Source organism: Oncorhynchus tshawytscha, linkage group LG33, assembly GCF_018296145.1.
Source record: "Oncorhynchus tshawytscha isolate Ot180627B linkage group LG33, Otsh_v2.0, whole genome shotgun sequence".
Classification (NCBI taxonomy): Eukaryota; Metazoa; Chordata; class Actinopteri; order Salmoniformes; family Salmonidae; genus Oncorhynchus; species Oncorhynchus tshawytscha.
The window spans coordinates 12,891,017-12,911,274 of NC_056461.1; the positions used below are offsets into that span (position 1 = coordinate 12,891,017).

The window sequence follows — 20,258 nt, forward strand, 5'->3', positions numbered from 1 at the left end:
ACCAGCTTGCATCATGCTGCACTTCCCATTGTGACACAATGACCAATTTTCTCCCTTTCTAATAGTCTCTCTTTCTCTTTATAGTCATCCATGTGGATCCCTCTCTCTCTCTCTCAATTCAATTCAATTCAAGGGGCATTGTGGGCATGGGAAACGTGTTAACATTGCCAAAGCAAGTGAGGTAGATAATATACACAAGAGAAATGAGCAGTAAACATCACACATACAGAAGTTTCAAAAGAATAAAGACATTACAAATGTCAAATTATGTATATACAGTGTTGTAACGATGTACAAATGTTTAAAGTACACAAGGGAAAATAAATAAGCATAATTATGGGTTGTATTTACAATGGTGTTTGTTCTTCACTGGTTGACCTTTTCTTGTGGCAACAGGTCACAAATCTTGCTGCTGTGATGGCACACTGTGGAATTTCACCCAGTAGATATGGGAGTTTATCAAGATCGGGTTTGTTTTCGAATTCTTTGTGGATCTGAGTAATCTGAGGGAAATATGCGTCTCTAATATGGTCATACATTGGGCAGGAGGTTAGGAAATGCAGCTCAGTTTCCACCTCATTTTGTGGGCAGTGTGCACCTAGCCTGTCTTCTCTTGAGAGTCATGTCTGCCTACAGTGGCCTTTCTCAATAGCAAGGCTATACTCACTGAGTCTGTACATAGTCAAAGCTTTCCTTAGGATTGGGTCAGTCACAGTGGTCAGGAATTCTGCCACTGTGTACTCTCTGTTTAGGGCCAAATAGTATTCTAGTTTGCTCTGTTTTTTTGTTAGTTCTTTCCAATGTCTCAAGTAATTATCTTTTTGTTTTCTCATGATTTGGTTGGGTCTAATTGTGTTGCTGTCCTGGGGCTCTGTGGGGTCTGTTTGTGAACAGAGCCCCAGGACCAGCTTGCTTTGGGGACTCTTCTCCAGGTTCATCTCTCTGTAGGTGATGGCTTTGTTATGGAAGGTTTGGGAATCGCTTCCTTTTAGGTGGTTGTAGAATTTAACGGCTCTTTTCTGGATTTTGATCATTAGTGGGTATCGGCCTAATTCTGCTCTGCATGCATTATTTGGTGTTCTACATTGTACACAGAGGATATTTTTGCAGAATTCTGCATGCAGTCTCAATTTGGTGTTTGTCCCATTTTGTGAAATCTTGGATGGTGAGCAGACCCCAGACCTCACAACCATAAAGGGCAATGGGTTCTATGACTGATTCAAGTATTTTTAGCCAGATCCTAATTGGTAAGTCGAATTTGATGTTCCTTTTGAAGGCATAGAAGGCCCTTCCTGCCTTGTCTCTCAGATCGTTCACAGCTTTGTGGAAGTTACCTGTGGCGCTGATGTTTAGGCCAAGGTATGTATAGTTTTTTGTGTGCTCTAGGGCAACGGTGTCTAGATGGAATTTGTATTTGTGGTCCTGGCGATTGGACCTTTTTTGGAAAACCATTATTTTCGTCTTACTGAGATTTACTGTCAGGGCCCAGGTCTGGCAGAATCTGTGCAGAAGATCTAGGTGTTGCTGTAGGCCCTCCTTGGTTGGTGACAGAAGCACCAGATCATCAGCAAACAGCAGACATTTGTCTTCAGATTCTAGTAGGGTGAGGCCAGGTGCTGCAGACTGTTCTAGTGCCCTCGCCAATTCGTTGATATATATGTTGGAAGAGGGTGGGGCTTAAGCTGCATCCCTGTCTCACCCCACGGCCCTGTGGGAAGAAATGTGTGTGTTTTTTGCCTATTTTAACCGCACACTTGCTGTTTGTGTACATGGATCTGATAATGTCATATGTTTTACCCCCAACACCACTTTCCATCAATTTGTATGGCAGACCCTCATGCCAAATTGAGTCAAAGGCTTTTTTGAAATAAACAAAGCATGAGAAGACATTGCCTTTGTTTTGGTTTGTTTGTTTGTCAATTAGGGTGTGCAGGGTGAATACATGGTCTGTTGTACGGTAATTTGGTAAAAAGCCCATTTGACATTTGCTCAGTACATTGTTTTCACTGAGGAAATGTACGAGTCTGCTGTTAATGATAATGCAGAGGATTTTCCCAAGGTTGCTGTTGACGCATATCTCTCTCTCTCTCTGAGGGGTGTCAGAAGGTATTCTAGCTATATTTAACCCTTGGCTGTAGATGCCAGGGGGTGAGCCTGAAAATAGACCAGCCATTATTTAGCATGGCCACTCAATAGGTTAACCACTATGCTATTCTCTGTGTGTTCCTCGACTGATACAGGATCAGTGGTGTCTTGGGAATCCCAATGTTTAAGGTTAGACAGGGGTAACAAGAGCTGACCCTGGTGCAGATGTTCAAGATGTAAACACATCCCACGACCTTGTCACTCCCACCATGTGACCCGTGCTCAAAGCATGCTGAGATTTCCCCCATACAGTGATGGTCTGGACCCTCCCATACACACACACACACACACACACACACACACACACACACACACACACTCCCTCCTCTATACACATGCATTAACTTCTTATGGCTGCAGGGGCAGTATTGAGTAGCTTGGATGAAAAGGTGCCCATTGTAAACGGCCAGCTCCTCAGTCTCAGTTGCTAATATATGCATATTATTATTAGTATTTGGATAGAAAACACTCTAAAGTTTCTAAAACTATCAAAATATTATCTGTGAGTATAACAGAACTGATATTGCAGGTGAAACCCTGAGGCAAATCAAACCAGGAAGTGGCTTCTATTTTGAAAACTCCATGTTCCATAGCTTCCCTTTGCTCCATTTAAAGGGATATCAACCAGATTCCTTTTCCTATCGCTTCCTCAAGGTGTCAACAGTCTTCAGACTGTAACGGATCTCGTCCTCCTTTTCTGAGGAGGAGTAGCGAGAAGGATCGGAAGACCAATGCGCAGCGTGGTAAGTGTCCATAATGTTTAATCAAACACAACAGAACACTGGAACAAAACAATAAATGTGAATAAACGAAACAGTCCCGTGTGGTAACAAACACTGACACGGAAGACAAACACCCACAACTCAAAAGTGAAACCAGGCTACCTAAGTATGAGTCTCAATCAGGGACAACGATTGACAGCTGCCTCTGATTGAGAACCATACCAGGTGGAACACAGAAATCCCAAATTAGAGGAAAACAAACATAGACAACCCACCCAACTCACGCCCTGACCATACTAAAACAAAGACATAACAAAGGAACTAAGGTCAGAATGTGACACAGACATAGTTTCAGGCTTTGATTTTGAAAAATGAGCCAGAAAGATAACATCGCGTCAAGTGGTCGCATGAGTTTTGCTCACGCAACAGAGTTTGGACAGCCATTGCTTTTCCCTCTCCTACTGATAAAGACATTTGCGGTTGATATATTATCGATTATATATTTTAAAAACAACCTGAGGATTGATTATAAAAAATGTTTGTCATGTTTCTGTGGACATTACGGAAACTATTTGGAATTTGTCTGCGTTGTCGTGACTGCCCTTTCCTGTGGATTTCTGAACATAACGCGCCAAACAAACCAAGGTATTTTGGATATAAAAATAATCTTTATGGAACAAAAGGAACATTTATTGTGTAACTGGGAGTCCCGTGAGTGAAAACATCCAAAGATCATTAAAGGTAAACGATTAATTTGAATGCTTTTCCGATTTTCGTGATCAAGCTACGTGATGCTAAGTGTACATAATGTTTTGTTGAGCGATCGATAAACTTACACAAACGCTTGGATTGCTTTCGCTGTAAAGTATATTTTCAAAATCTGACACGACAGGTGGATTAACAAAAGGCTAAGCTGTGTTTTCCTATATTGCACTTGTGATTTCATGAATATAAATATGTTTTGTAATATTCATAGAATGTGGCGCTATGCAATTCAGAGGTTGTTGGTGACAATTTATCCCGTTAACGGGATTGCAGCCATAACAAGTTTAAGAACAGCCTGAAAAATAGCAAGGCCCGTCATGGTCTCACCAATCCTTCTAATCCCTAATATTTATGTCGCCATATATCTGCTTTCTCTCCCCTCGGCTCATTTCTCTGTGAATAGTTGCAAGTTCCCTTGGTCTGCATTAAAATCATTGACTAAGGAGCAGAAGGTTGTTTCAGCTATTGGTAACTAATGTTTGGGCCAATTAATACACTGAAGGAAGTGATTATTGACACGATAAAACACAGGTTGACCCTGGACAAGTGGACAAAACCACTAAGCGTGCACACACACACACACACACACACACACAGGGAATATAGAGTTTCTGTTCATGTTTTCTATCTTGGAATCTAGAAGTGCTATAGACTAGTGTGTGACTGGGAAACAGTTTGTGGTTTCATATGAACACGCTCCAGCGGTCCTGGTTGTGGCATTGGCTAACCCACCCTCGCCTCTTCAGAATCCAGCCTAACCTGATGCCAGCCTGGCCTCTCCTCTCTCCAAGACCCAGCCCAGTACAGCAGCATGCCAATGTACCTCCACAACCACATACTGAAGTAATTAGCCAAACACAATCCCACATACACTTATCCACATTGGCCTATGTGGCTGTGGACTGTAACCTGGGACACACCCACCAACTCCAACTCACTCACTCACTCACTCACTCACTCACTCACTCACTCACTCACTCACTCACTCACTCACTCACTCAAAGAACAGATTTATCATACAGGCTTATGACAAGTCTTACAGTGCATTTATAAATACGTCATAATACATTTGACCAATCTTTAAGCGTAAAGTGTTATCAAAGATTGCCCTGCTGTTTACCACTGAAGCCAGTTGCCTCAGAGTAACTGAGTCTAAACCAAGTATGTGGATATGAGTTTAACTAGACGAGTTGAACAAGTACGAATGAGTTCAGGTTTTGTGAACTAAACCAGGTGAGACCAGGAGTGATGGTGAGTGTAGGTGGTGTGGTGATGTTACCTGGGGCACTCCGAGCCAGTCGTCAGCCTGCTGCATGGCCTCCCTGGCATTCTCCACAGGCTGGCTAGGATCCCACGTCTCCCAGTCAGGACACAGGCCTACATGACAGGGAGGGAGGGAGAGGGGAGAGAGGGAGCATTTAGTCATGGGACCACAGTACACACAGAATCAACATAGGTCCATCCACTACGATTCGCTATAATCATGACAACAACTGCCAAACCATGTTTACCCACAATACTTTGCCTCTACAGTAGACACAAGGAAGAGTGAGCTGGTAAATTCTTCGAGAGCGGTGAGTTACTTTTTTCCTGACCGACTGTGGGTCACTTTGAACAAAGCTGACACACACACACACACACACAATTCAGTTAATAGGATTATCAGGGAGTGGCGTGAGGATGAGAGATGTAGGAAGCCTCAGACGTCACACAAACACTACACAGTTCTCACTACACATGTCATCACTACACAGTTCTCTATCCACCAACCTGGTCTCAGCATTTTGTATTATTTTGTACGTAAATCCGAGACACTAGATTTAGTATATGTTACGTTTCATATGGTATGTATTAATTTGTGGATGTCCATCATCCATTTCGTATGATATGTTACGAATAACAATTCCTATGATATGTTACGAATTTGCAAAATGTACAACATGTTACAAATTTCCAAAACAAACAACATGTTAGCTAGGTGGCTAATGCTAACAATCACTAGCTGGCTAACATTAGCAAGTTTAGGGGTTAGGATTAAGGTTAGGGTTAAGAGAAGGGTTAGCTAAAAGGATTAAGGGTTAGGGGAAGGGTTAGCCAACATGCTAAGTAGCTAAAAAGAAGTAAGTAGCTGAAAAGTTGCTAAAATTCTAAAGTTGCCCGTGATGAGATTTGAACACGCAACCTTTGTGTTGCTAGACATTCGCATTGTATGCCCACCCATCCACCAAAACCAAGCACCCTCCTTTTATTTTTTGTCTTAAGTAACCTTCTGTCTTATATAACCATACCAAACGTAACATACAGCATAATACTCATTTGAGTGTCCCGGATTTGTATGTACTATGTTATGTCTAGTCTCGTCTATGAGTCCAGGCTGTATCCACAGACTGTGGAACTGGAGAGCGGGAGCACTACTCAATGTGACAGAGTGGTTTGGTGTTTTTTACTGCTGTTTCTCCCACCTCACTAAATGGCAATACATTTTCCACAAGTCTCATTAGCTGTCATGGCTGTCTCTATTGCAATTCCATCCAGAATGTTCTCAGCTCAGGGTGACTTCCTTGCGCAAACCCCACTACTGCCAGGAGCGGTATGAAAACAGAGGTGTGAGGCAAAAGGATACTAAACAAATACATGGCAGAGAGTGAGTGTGTGAGGGGGCTCTAGGGGGAATTTGAAAAACAAACAGAAGAGGAACATAAACCCCTAAAGCATTCTCCCACACTGCTAAAAAACTGTACCTGACCCTCATATTTGTTTGTGTTCCATAAACACACACACACCAGCATACACTCAATACACATGCACAAACAGTGATTCTCAAGATGGGTCATTATGTTTAATGAGCCCTCTACAGCTGGCCAGTAGTATAAACGAGTACCTTTTCAAACCAACTCATACCTGTTTAATGTGCCTCTGTTAGGCTGAGGTGTGATTTACTGGCCCTGGTGGGTCTGTGACCAGGTAGTGTGAGGGTAGGCGAGGGCCATTCAGAGGGGGTGGATAGAGGGGTGTGTTGGGTAAAAATCTGATGAGTAACATTTCACACTGAGGAGAGGGGAACAACCTCAGGATAGGATGCTGCGGAATCGTGTGTGTGTGTGTGTGTGTGTGTGCGTGTGTGTGTGCGTGTGTGTGTGTGTGTGTGTGTGTGTGTGTGTGTGTGTGTGTGTGTGTGTGTGTGTGTGTGTGTGTGTGTGTGTGTGTGTGTGTGTCCAAACCCTCTCTGTTCGCTGTTGCTTAGTCCTGGTTTATTGTTGTATTCTAATCACAAGGCATGGACTCAAGCCACGAGCAAACCTTTCCTTAATTTACTTCTACGGACACTACTCTTTACTTTCACTGTTTTACTGTCCACCCTTACTTCTAACGAGAGGCCTCTGCCCTGTTCCTTTTGTTCCTTAACAACATACATGAGCACACACACACACACACACACACACACACAATAATGTGTTCGGCAGGAAATGCGGTGCGCTACATGTGTTTTCACTTATTGCGTTCCTCGCTGCTGTGTTCTCTACTCTGACACTCACCATGCTGTTACAACAGCCAGAAACTCACTGCAGCCTGCAGCACACCCATGTCCAGCGCCTTGCGGGGAAGGGGTTTGGCTGAACCAGGGGAACTCGAGGTGTCAGGACCAATTAGTTACGCAATAGAGGATAGCAGGTCTGAGAGCAGTTTGAGTTTCACCCAAAACAGTTATTATATTTGACATTTACATTTTAGTAATTTAGCAGACGGTCTTCTCCAGAGTGACTTACAGTTGGTGCATTCATTCATAGCTAGGTAGGACAAGCACATATCACAATAAGTACATTTATCCTCATTAAAGAAGTTATCAGCAAAGTCAATGCTAGTAGGAAAATAAAAGTGCAATATTGTTTTTATGCTCCACTGTATGTTTCACATGTCTTGCATAATGGGTGAGCGGTCCTGAATGTTCCATTTTGTGCTGACGAGAAGAGGGCCACCTCTAGCGTTTTAGGCACCCTAAGTGAGATTTGGTTTTGCCAGGGATGGAGAAAAAAATGTGCATTTTCAAAGCTAATTCCCTGTTTGCCATGAATTATGAGTGGCTAACAAAATCAAACGGGGCCCCATGGAGGTCAGGGCCCCTGAGTACGGGCCAAGTTGCAGCTCGTAGTCTGCTTATAGGCAGAGGTGGTACTGCGAGAGAATGTGAGAGAATTGCACTTTGCCCTAACGCTACGTGTACTGTGAGAGTATAGCTTGTCCTGGATCTATCAGTGTAAATGTTTCAGTGAGAGCAGAGAGAAACAGAGCCCTGTATGGTCAAAGCCTAGAATATAACCTGTTACTTAGTCCTGCGCAGTGTCAGAGACAGAGCTCTGTGTAGCAGCAGTGTAAGCACTGCTAATACAGACACCTAGACAATAAACACACACTTACTCTGAAAAACTGAAATGTGCGCACACATGAACACACACACACACGATTAGGCACGTACACCATAAATTCACATGTAAAGTACAAACGCACACGCATCCACACACCCGCTCTGTGACCCCGCTGCTCTGGGTAAGTGAATTAGACAGGTTCAGTATGTGGGAGAATGGAGTCGTTGTTTGTTTATTGTTCACCCACCGTAGCCCCCCTCCAAAACACTTCTCAACTTCCTGCCTGAGCAAACACTCTTTGTCAGGCACACAAACACACATAAACACACACTCAGAAGCATGCAAACACATGAAAACAAATAAAGTACACACATTCACACAAAGGCTCTCTCTCACATGCACAAGCACACACCTACAAAAGACAAAACACCTATACACACATACAGACACTCAGTAAACAAAAAGACAGCGCACCTCAGTTCTTTGCTTCATTTCTCTGGAGTAACTAACTCTGTGAACCTATTAATGCCATTCCACTCATCTGGTCTCACACCATTTGTACAAACACAGGATTAGTGGCTCTGTTGAACAAGATGTGTCTACTGACCCAAGGTCAGTCTGAGTTTGCCTTGGAACCATGTCTTAGAAAGCCCTACTGCCTGCCAGGAGCCTAGTCCAAGTTAGTAGAGGCCTTCACCGAGAGAGCCAAGCCTAGAGTTATGAAACCTTCCCCAGCGGGGATCACTCTATCTAGGGCAGATGTCGGGCAAGTCCACCTGGCTAGGCCCTGACGACCCTGATCTCTAATTACCGGCTATGCACTATCTCTCTGTGGTTTGGGGATTCGATATGTCTGTGTTTTTGGTTACCCCCCTACACTCCTCTTCCTCATCCTCCTCCTCTCCCTTTCCCTCATTCTTCTCTCATCAGAGAGTTTTCTAATGATGAAACGGCTGGTTCTGATTAAGAGTTAGGGGTGGTAGGGGAGAGCATACGGAAGACACACATCTCATTCTGGTTCAGCTCGGACTCCCCTTCTCTGATGTGGTGCAGTTCAGGAATATTGCGTACTGAATGCAGCTTGTATGCTTTTTTTGGCCTCATCCATTCATACTTAGCGCCCACATCCCCACCTTGAATAGGATCTCCTCATTGATGTCGTGCTCTATGGTAGTCCCTGCACCATAACCTCTACCCCCACCCCACAGAACATGCCATGCATACACGTACCAAAAATAAACATTCTCATTGTCATCAAATCAAAGTCTATTTGTCACGTGTGCTGAATACAACCGGTGTAAACCTTACAGTGAAATGCTTACTTACGGGCAAAAACAAACAGTGGGATATTTACCATTTTTTACAATCACAATTATTCACGGTGTTGTACGTTAAGAGATCCCCTTCTGCCCACCACGGTTTTAAACAGCTGTTAGTTGAGCGTTTGTGGCCTTTCTGTTAGCTGGAATGAGTCTGGACATTCTCCTCTGACCTCTCTCATTAACAAGGTGTTTTTCCCACAGTACTGCCGCTCACTGAATGTGTTTTGTTTATCGCACCATTCTCTGTAAACTCTAGAGACTGTGGTGCATAAAAATCCCAGGAAGGCAGCTGTTTCTGAGATGCTGGAATCACCATGTGTAGTATCATCAATCATACCACGGTCAAAGTTGCTTAGATTACGCATCTTGCCCATTCTAATGTTTGGTCGAACATCATCTAAAACTCTCTACTCTATATACTCTATATATTGAGTTGCAGGCAGCCACATGATTCGCTGTTCGAATGTAACCTTCCTTGATGAGCTAAATCAGGTCTGTAGAGCTGATGGCATGTCATTGTGTGGGATACTGTCAGATTCCACCATTCTCAAATGGTGCAAGTATGGTTTTAGGCCCATCCACAATTTACCACCCTGTACTTACCCTCATACTCTCCTTTCCTAAAACCCGATTGAGGAATTTTTCTCCACATGGAGATGGGGGGGGGGGTATATGATAGGAGCCCTCACGAACAAGCCACACTTCTCCAGGTCATGGATGACGCATGCAATGACATCATAGCAGACCAGTGTCAGGCCTGGATTCGCCATGCAAGAAGATTCTTCCCAAGATGTTTGGCTAATGAAGACATCCATTGTCATGTGGATGAGATTCTATGGCCAAATCCACAAGACAGAGTTGAGGGAAATATAGAAGTACAGAAATCAATCCTTTGTTTTGCTTTTTACAGTAAGCCAGGTGAGGAACACTGCAGTTGCTGTTTTACTGTAGTTTTTCTATTTTTTTTAAGCTAATTATTTTTGCTTTGATTCAAAGAAACATATGATTGATTTTATTGTATTTCATCAATAAATTACATATTTTGTTCAATGATTCCACTGTGTCTGTGTCACGCCCTGACCTTAGTATTCTTTGTTTTCTTTATTGTTTTGGTTAGGTCAGGGTGTGACATGGGGGATGTATGTGTTTTTGTACTGTCTAGGGGTTTTGTAGGTTTATGGAGTCGTTTACTATCTAGGTGTTTATGTATGTCTATGGTTGCCTAGATTGGTTCTTAATTAGAGGCAGCTGTTTATCGTTGTCTCTAATTGGGAACCATATTTAGGCAGCCATCTTCTTTGGGTATTTCATGGGTTATTGTCTATGTCTAGTTGCCTGTGTCTCCACTAGTATTATTATAGTGTCACTTTTGTACAGTTTGTTAAGTGTTCTTCGTCTTCATTAAAAGTATGTATTTATCTTACGCTGTGCCATGGTCTCCTCCATTCGATGAACGTGACAGTCTGTAGTATTCTCTCTACTAGTCCTTTTACAGTGATGTACTTATGTGTTGTACCATAATGAAACATGTATCACATGTTTTGTACTACAATATTTACGATGCAAATAGTCCGGGTAGCCATTTGATTACTTGTTCAAGAGTCTTATGGCTTGGGTGTAAAAACTGTTGAGAAGCCATTTGGTCCTAGACTTGGCGCTCCGGTACCGCTTGCCATGCGGTAGAAGAGAGAACATTCTATGACTGGGGTGGCTGGGGTCTTTGACAATTTTTAGGGCTTTCCTCTGACACCGCCTGGTGTAGGTAGAGGTCCTGGATGGCAGGCAGCTTAGCCCAAGTGATGTACAGGGCCGTACACTCTGTAGTGCCTTGAGGTCAGAGGCCGAGCAGTTGCCTTACCAGGCAGTGATGCGACCAGCCAGCTCTCGATGTCGCAGCTGTAGAACCATTTGAGGAACTGAGGACCCGTGCCAAAACATTTTAGTTTCCTGAGAGGGAATAGGTTTTGTCGTGCCCTCTTCACGACTGTCTTGGTGTGTTTGGACCATTCTAGTTTGTTGGTGATGTGGACACCAAGGAACTTGAAGCTCTCAACCTGCTCCACTACAGCCTCGTCGGTGAGGATGGGGGCATGCTTGGTCCTCCTTTTCCTGTAGTCCACAATCATCTCCTTTGTCTTTATTATGTTGAGGGATAGGTTGTTTTTCTGGCACCATCCGGCCAGGTCTATGACCTCCTCACCATAGGCTGTCTCGTCATTGTCGGTGATCACGTCTACCACTGTTGTGTCATCCGCAAACTTAATGATGGTGTTGGAGTTGTGCCTGGCCACACAGTCGTGGGTGAACAGGGAGTACAGGAGGGGACTGAGCATGCACCCAAGGGGCTCCAGTGTTGAGGATCAGTGTGGCATATGTGATGCTACCTACCCTCACCACCTGGGGGTGCCCCGTCAGGAAGTCCAGGATCCAGTTGCAGAGGGAGGTGTTTAGTTCCAGGGTCCTTAGCTTAGTGATGAGCTTTGAGGGCTCTATGGTGTTGAACGCTGAGCTGTAGTCAATGAATAGCATTCTCTCGTAGGTGTTCCTTTTGCCCAGGTGGGAAAAGGCAGTTGAGTGCAATAGAGACTGCATCATCTGTGGATCTGTTTGGGCGGTATGCAAATTGGAGTGGGTCTAGGGTGTCTGGGATAATGGTGTTGATGTGAGCCATTACCAGCCTTTCAAAACACTTCATGGCTACAGACGTGAGTGCTTACAGGTCTGTAGTAATTTAGGCAGGTTGCCTTAGTATTCTTGGGCACAGGGACTATGATGGTCTGCTTGAAACATGTTGGTATTACAGACTCAGTAAGGGACATGTTGAAAATGTCAGTGGAGACACCTGCCAGTTGGTCAGCAAATGCCCGGAGCACCCATCCTGGTAATCCGTATGGCCCCTCGGCCTTGTGAATGTTGACCTGTTTAAAGGTCTTTCTCACGTCGGCTACGGAGAGCGTGATTACACAGTCGTCCAGATCAGCTGATGCTCTCATGCATGCTTCAGTGTTGCTTGCCTCGAGCATAAAAGTGATTTAGCTCGTCTGGTAGGCTTGTGTCACTGGGCAGCTCGCGGCTGTGCTTCCCTTTGTAGTCTGTAATACTTTGCAGGCCCAGCCACATAAGAAGAGTATCGGAAGTACGATTTAATCTTAGCCCTGTACTGGCACTTTGCCTGTTTGATGGTTGGTCGGAGGGCATAGCGGGATTTCTTATACACTTCTGGGTTAGTCCCACACCTTGAAAGTGGCAGCTCTACCCTTTAGCTCAGTACGAATGTTGCCTGTAATCCATGACTTCTGGTTGGGGTATGTATGTACGGTCACTGTGGGGACGACGTCCTCGATGCACTTATAAATAAAGCCAGTGACTGATGTGGTGTACTCCTCAATGCCATCGGAGGAATCCCAAATCATGTTCCATTCTGTGCTATTAAAACAGTCATGTAGTTTAGCATCTGCTTTATCTGACCACTTTTTTATAGACCGAGTCACTGGTGCTTCCTGCTTTAAATATAGCTTGTAAACAGGAATCAGGAGGATATAATTGTGGTCAGATTTACAAAATGGAGGGCAAGGGAGAGCTTTGTATGCGTCTCTGTGTGGAGTACAGGTGATCTAGAATTTTGCGCATTTAGCATGTTGATGGAAATTAGGTAAAACTGATTTAAGTTTCCCTGCATTAAACTTCCCGGCAACTAGGAGCGCCGCCTCTGGGTGAGCGGTTTCCTGTTTGCTTATTTCCTCATACAGCTGACTGAGTGCAGTCTTTACTGCCAGCATCCGTCTGTGGTGGTAAATAAACAGTCATGAAAAGTGTGGATGAAAACTCTCTTGGCAAATAGTGTGGTCTACAGATTATCTTAAAATACTCTACTTCAGGAGAGCAAAATCTAGAGACTTCCTAGATTTCGTGCAGCAGCTTTTGTTTACAAATATACACAGACCACCCCCCCTCGTCTTACCGGAGTGTGCTGTTCTATCAAGCCGGTGTAGCGTATATCCCACTAGCTAAATATCCATGTCATCATTCAGCCACGATTCCGTTTCTGATGTCCCGTTGGTAGGATATTTGTGATCATACCTCGTCTAATTTATTGTCCAATCATTGCACTTTGGCAAGTAATATTGACATAGCGGCAGCTTCCCACTCGCCTTCTGTGGATCCTTACGAGGCACCCCGCTCTGTGTCCTCTGTACCTGTGTCTCTTTCTCTTGCCAATGACAGGGATTTTGGCCATGTTGGGTGTTCGCAGTACATCCTGTGCGTCCTGCTTGTTGAAGGAAAAATCGTTGTCTTATCCAAGGTGAGGTAAGTGATTGCTCTCCTGATATCCAGAAGCTATTTTTTTGCGGTAAGATACAGTGGCAGAAACATTGTGTACAAAATAAGTTACAAATAACACGAAAAAAAACACATAATAGCATAATTGGTTTGTCACATCCTGACCTTAGTTCCTTTTGTATGTCTCTATTTTAGGTTGGTCAGGGCGTGAGTTGGGGTGGGCATTCTATGTTTTGTTCTTGTGTTTATATTTCTATGTGTTTGGCCTGGTATGGTTCCCAATCAGAGGCAGCTGTCAATCGTTGTGTCTGATTGAGAACCATACTTAGGTAGCCTGTTTTCCCACTCTTGTTTGTGGGTGGTTATTTTCCGTTTCAGTGTTTTCACCATACGGGACTGTTTGGGTTTTCCTTTATTCGCTTGTTCGTTTGTTTTCTGTGTTCAGTGGAATAAATATGACGAACACTTACCACGCTGCACATTGGTCCGATATTTCCTACTCCTCCTCAGAAGAGGAAGACGACAACCGTTACATGGTTAGGTTTCCGTAAAACTGCTACCATTTCTTCCGGCAACATTTTAACATTTAATATCAACCAGTTAGTCAGCCCTGAACATACATAACCCTTACCCCTGACCTGGTCTCATTAGGCTTGGTGTTTCAACAAGACTGTTTCAAAAACACTGGAGTTTCTCTGGAACTTCTCTGTGACACATACTTGGAATGATGGCTGAGGTTAGTGTTTAGTGTTGTTCCAGTGAATACTATGGATGATTAATCAACCCTCAAACAGCTCTCAAATGAGTTACAACCTGGAAGACTATTGTCAACAAATGAAACGTATGATGCACAGATCTTGGATCAGCTCTTACAAAACTCTTACAGTTCCTACAGATTGACAATCTGCACTCAAACTGCTCCTCAAAGCCTTTACCTCAGGCACAGTTGTCAATCAGTGCTCCCAGGGCTTTGCCATCCATCCAGTCTAATTAACTAACACTAAACTGTTTCTGAGTCAGCTCCAAGCCAGGGAAAACAGAATGAGTCACAGATCCTGGATCAGCTCTTACCTGGGGCACAGTTGTCAACCAGGGCTCCCAGGGCCTTGCCGTCCCTCCAGTCACGGTGAAAGTTGTTGATGGGCAGCTGGGGCACCTTGTTCTGGATCCATCCCAGCAGCCTCTGCTTGGGGGTCAGCTTCTTGGCGTCCTCATCGTCCTCGTCCTCCCACATGGGCATTGAGATGGAGTAGTGCAGGATCAGAGTCCAGATCAAACCCAGGATAAGCTTCAGGTTCCCATCCACGATTGCCTTACTGTCTGTAAAGTGGGAGAGAGGGGAGGGTTAAGGTCAGGTCATTTACTGAGGTACTAATACTGAATAAAGAACATAGTAATAGACTGAAGGTATTGTGCAAAAAAAGCAATACACCCAAGAAAGCAATACTGGCCTCTATAAATTGTCTCCCCAGGTAACTCAAGTTTAACCTTTTACTGCAGTGGGCTAAATTAGGGTCACATCGAGTGTTTCCTGATAGTCTTAAACAAATCTACTATAAAACAAAACTATACACCTCAGACACATTGTTGGGGGTCAAAAAAGGAGACACCTGTACCATGTATGATATAGAGTTCAAATGTATTCAATTTTGAGTTTGCATCCTAATATTACACTTTATTTACATCACAGACCACTAAAATATATCAAAACCGCTTGATATAGAAACACCAGATTTTCAGCAGCTTATTAAAATATTAATAACATTCCACCCATGAGGCCACTAGGTCATTTGATTGGAGGAAAGGGCTACGCCCTCTTCCATATACAGTTACAACTTAACTCACAAACTGGGGAGCAGGTTAGGTCTAGCCCTAACCCCTTGTGTGGGGGCTCTACCGCACACACACCTGCCATCTGATTGGTCTGTTCTAAAGAGAAACAGTGTGTTGTGTGTTTACTCTGCTCTTATGAGACCCTGGCCGCCCCAGCCTTATCGCCACGGTGATCACTACGGAGATCCCATATAAGGCTGCAGGGGGAGATGGTGGGGGGGGGATTAGGCAATGGTATCACTCTAGGACTCCTCAGTCACCATCTTCATAATACTGATGTTTACGCTTCTCTTCCGGCGGCTATCCATTTGTCTTGTCTGGTTGGATGATCCCTCACACACTCATCCAGTTTCAAGGTGCATATTGAAGATATTGGAAGAACTGTCCACATTTACTTTTTGTCAGCCAACAATATGAGTAGCCCTAACGAACAGCAAAAGCTCTAGCCTATGTCAATCTACTATTCCCCCATAGTACAAAGGTCCACCTATTCATTTGGAATAAATATTCCAAACATACTGTATTCTGGGGAAATTGTGGGATGCGATAGATCCCAAATGAATACAACCACATTTGTTATGCAATGTGCTGACATAACAGATCAAAATGTTGCTAAACTATTAGGTTATTTCTTCACATTATAAGCGCAGCAATGCGCACACGGTAGTAGGTGTAGCGATGTACGCTGAGAGTCGGGAAGCAAGTTCAGGGAGTGAATACATTTAAGAAATAAATGAACAAAACAAGAAACATGAACAGCGCACCGACATGAAACAGAAACAATGACGACTGGGGAAGAAACCAAAGGGAGGGACATACAGTGCCTTACGAAAGTATTCGGCCCCCTTGAACTTTGCGACTTTTTGCCACATTTCAGGCTTCAAACATAAAGATATAAAACTGTATTTTTTTGTGAAGAATCAACAACAAGTGGGACACAATCATGAAGTGGAACGACATTTATTGGATATTTCAAACTTTTTTAACAAATCAAAACTGAAAAATTGGGCGTGCAAAATTATTCAGCCCCTTTACTTTCAGTGCAGCAAACTCTCTCTAGAAGTTCAGTGAGGATCTCTGAATGATCCAATGTTGACCTAAATGACTAATGATGATAAATACCATCCACCTGTGTGTAATCAAGTCTCCGTATAAATGCACCTGCACTGTGATAGTCTCAGAGGTCCGTTAAAAGCGCAGAGAGCATCATGAAGAACAAGGAACACACCAGGCAGGTCCGAGATACTGTTGTGAAGAAGTTTAAAGCCGGATTTGGATACAAAAATATTTCCCAAGCTTTAAACATCCCAAGGAGCACTGTGCAAGCGATAATATTGAAATGGAAGGAGTATCAGACCACTGCAAATCTACCAAGACCTGGCCGTCCCTCTAAACTTTCAGCTCATACAAGGAGAAGACTGATCAGAGATGCAGCCAAGAGGCCCATGATCACTCTGGATGAACTGCAGAGATCTACAGCTGAGGTGGGAGACTCTGTCCATAGGACAACAATCAGTCGTATATTGCACAAATCTGGCCTTTATGGAAGAGTGGCAAGAAGAAAGCCATTTCTTAAAGATATCCATAAAAAGTGTTGTTTAAAGTTTGCCACAAGCCACCTGGGAGACACACCAAACATGTGGAAGAAGGTGCTCCGTTCAGATGAATCCAAAATTGAACTTTTTGGCAACAATGCAAAACGTTATGTTTGGCGTAAAAGCAACACAGCTCATCACCTGAACACACCATCCCCACTGTCAAACATGGTGGTGGCAGCATCATGGTTTGGGCCTGCTTTTCTTCAGCAGGGACAGGGAAGATGGTTAAAATTGATGGGAAGATGGATGGAGCCAAATACAGGACCATTCTGGAAGAAGAGTCTTGCAAAAGACCTGAGACTGGGACGGAGATTTGTCTTCCAACAAGACAATGATCCAAAACATAAAGCAAAATCTACAATGGAATGGTTCAAAAATAAACATATCTAGGTGTTAGAATGGCCAAGTCAAAGTCCAGACCTGAATCCAATCGAGAATCTGTGGAAAGAACTGAAAACTGCTGTTCACAAATGCTCTCCATCCAACCTCACTGAGCTCGAGCTGTTTTGCAAGGAGGAATGGGAAAAAATTTCAGTCTCTCGATGTGCAAAACTGATAGAGACATACCCCAAGTGGGCCGAATACTTTCGCAAGGCACTGTATAAAGGGGAGGTAATCAAGGAAGTGATGGAGTCCAGGTGAGTGTCATTATATGCATAACGCTCTGGAGTCCAGGTGAGGGACAGGAGTGTGCCATAATGAGAACCTGGTGACCTAGAGGCCGGAGAGGGAACACATGACAGTAGGCTATAAACACGAATGTTCCATTAGCGGAAAACACCATTATCAAAAGTGACCACAAATGCAATTATACTTTTATTACTTTTATTATGAAGGTTTATTATGAAGGCATTTGTATGGTGAAAATGATCTTCCCCAAACTTGAAACGGCTTATATATGCCAGTTAAACTCTACACCCCTTGTAAAGCGGACTAATGTGCTTAATTCTAAGTTATTTGGCTACTTTAGTTCAAATCAAATCAAATCAAATTGTATTTGTCACATTCACATGGTTAGCAGATGTTAATGCGAGTGTAGTGAAATGCTTGTGCTTCTAGTTCCGACAATGCAGTAATATCCAACGAGTAATCTAACCTAACAATTTCACAACAACTACTTTATACACACAAGTGTAAAAGAATGAATAAGAATATGTATATAAAAATATATGACTGATTGATGGTATAGAACAGCATAGGCAAGATGCAGTGGATGGTATAGAGTACAGTATATACATATGAGATGAGTAATGTAGGGTATGTAAACATTATATAAAGTGGCATTGTTTAAAGTGGCTAGTGATACATTTTTTCATCAATTTTTCCATTATTAAAGTGGCTGGAGTTGAGTCAGTATGTTGGCAGCACCCACTCAATGTTAGTGATGGCTGTTTAACAGTCTGATGGCCTTGAGATAGAAGCTGTTTTTCAGTCTCTCGGTACCTGCTTTGATGCACCTGTACTGACCTCACCTTCTGGATGATAGCGGGGTGAACAGGCAGTGGCTCGGGTGGTTGTTGACCTTCATGATCTTTATGGCCTTCCTGTGACATCGGGTGGTGTAGGTGTCCTGGAGGGTAGGTAGTTTGCCCCCGGTGATGCGTTGTGCAGACCTCACTACCCTCTGGAGAGCCTTACGCTTGTGGGCGGAGCAGTTGCCATACCAGGCAGTGATACAGCCCGACAGATTGTGCATCTGTAAAAGTTTGTGAGTGTTTTTGGTGAAAAGCCACATTTCTTCAGGCTCCTGAGGTTGAAGAGGCTCTGCCACGCCTTCTTCACCACGCTGTCTGTGTGGGTGGACCAATTCAGTTTGTCCGTGATGTGTACGCCGAGGAACTTAAATCTTACGACCCTCTCCACTACTGTCCCGTCGATGTGGATAGGGGGGGTGCTCCCTCTGCTGTTTCCTGGAGTCCACGATCATTTTTGTTGACGTTGAGTGTGAGGTTATTTTCCTGACATCACACTCCGAGGGACCTCACCTCCTCCCTGTAGGCCGTCTCGTCATTGTTGGTAATCAAGCCTACCACTGTAGTGTCGTCTGCAAACTTGATGATTGAGTTGGAGGTGTGCATGGCCACGCAGTCGTGGGTGAACAGGGAGTACAGGAGAGGTCTGAGAACACACCCTTGTGGGGCCCCAGTGTTGAGAATCAGTGGGGTGGAGATTGTTGTTACCTACCCTCACCACCTGGGGGCGGTCCGTGAGAAAGTCCAGGACCCAGTTGCATAGGGCGGGGTCGAGACCCAGGGTCTCGAGCTTGATGACGAGTTTGGAGGGTACTATGGTGTTAAATGCTGAGCTGTAGTCGATGAACAAACCTTATTAAAACATATAGGCCCGAGGGCTAGGCTACATGAGGTGTGCGACTATGATTAGAAAAAGTTGCAAAAAAAGAAATTGTTTCTTATACTGGGCATCATTCACAAGTGTTAATATACAATTCACATGTGATGGGCTAATATTGTCACCATCAGACTATTCTTGATTTAATCTTGTCTTTACATATGCTAAAAAAATATATGTGTAAAATGTTTGTTTGTTTTGATTTAGACTGGACCATCATCATGCACCTCTATTGAAACAGGGGCAGCGGATAAAATACATGTCAATTATGCACTTAAATAGCAAGTGGAGGACACTTTTCCCGTGGTTTATTTTCATGCCAGCCAGGTAGGCTACACTCCTGTTGTAAATATATGCAATGTGCTTAATATTAGGAAAGTTGAGAAATAAATATAGTAGGCCTAGCCTATAGAAAGCTGATTATCCTATTTTTAGTAGAGGCCTGGGCTTATGGGACATTAGCTCATGGGCTCTCATGAAGTGTTTGATTCTTCTTTTGAATACATTTGCATCGATGTCAGAGTGATTAGAGGGACAATAGAGTGCTGAGTACCAGGCAGTTAGCAAGTTTGGTAGTCTAATGACCATCATACTAATGACCATCAGCAGCATCAGAGCATGGAGAAGTCTATTTACCATGACTAAATGGTCACGTGGAATTTGACTGCCTTCATGACTCATGACCACCGGTGTGACGGTAATACGGTCCCCACAACAGCCTTATCTATGAGTTGGTTCAGTCAAATAAGTACAGGGGGTGTAACGTTGGGGGTTGGTGGGGAGGTGATGTGAGGGTGAAGGGGGGTTAAGGGGGTAGGGGAGTGGAGTTGTAGGCAGGGATGGCTAGTAGTTTGGGCTTGGACCATAAGGGAAAGAAGG

At 43.8% G+C, this 20,258-nt stretch overlaps 1 protein-coding gene across 9 annotated transcripts in view; it reads right to left on the minus strand.

Moving 5' to 3' along the window:
- Positions 1 to 20,258, minus strand: part of LOC112214278 (filamin-C-like) — a 98,116-nt gene that overhangs the window by 50,880 nt on the left and 26,978 nt on the right. For all 9 annotated transcript variants that reach the window (XM_042310996.1, XM_042311001.1, XM_042310999.1 and 6 more), the window contains exons 2-3: positions 14,671 to 14,919; positions 4,912 to 5,009 (exon numbers count right to left, since the gene is read on the minus strand). In XM_042310996.1, coding sequence (XP_042166930.1) covers positions 4,912 to 5,009; positions 14,671 to 14,919 — 347 coding nt within the window. The remainder of the gene's footprint in view (positions 1 to 4,911; positions 5,010 to 14,670; positions 14,920 to 20,258) is intronic.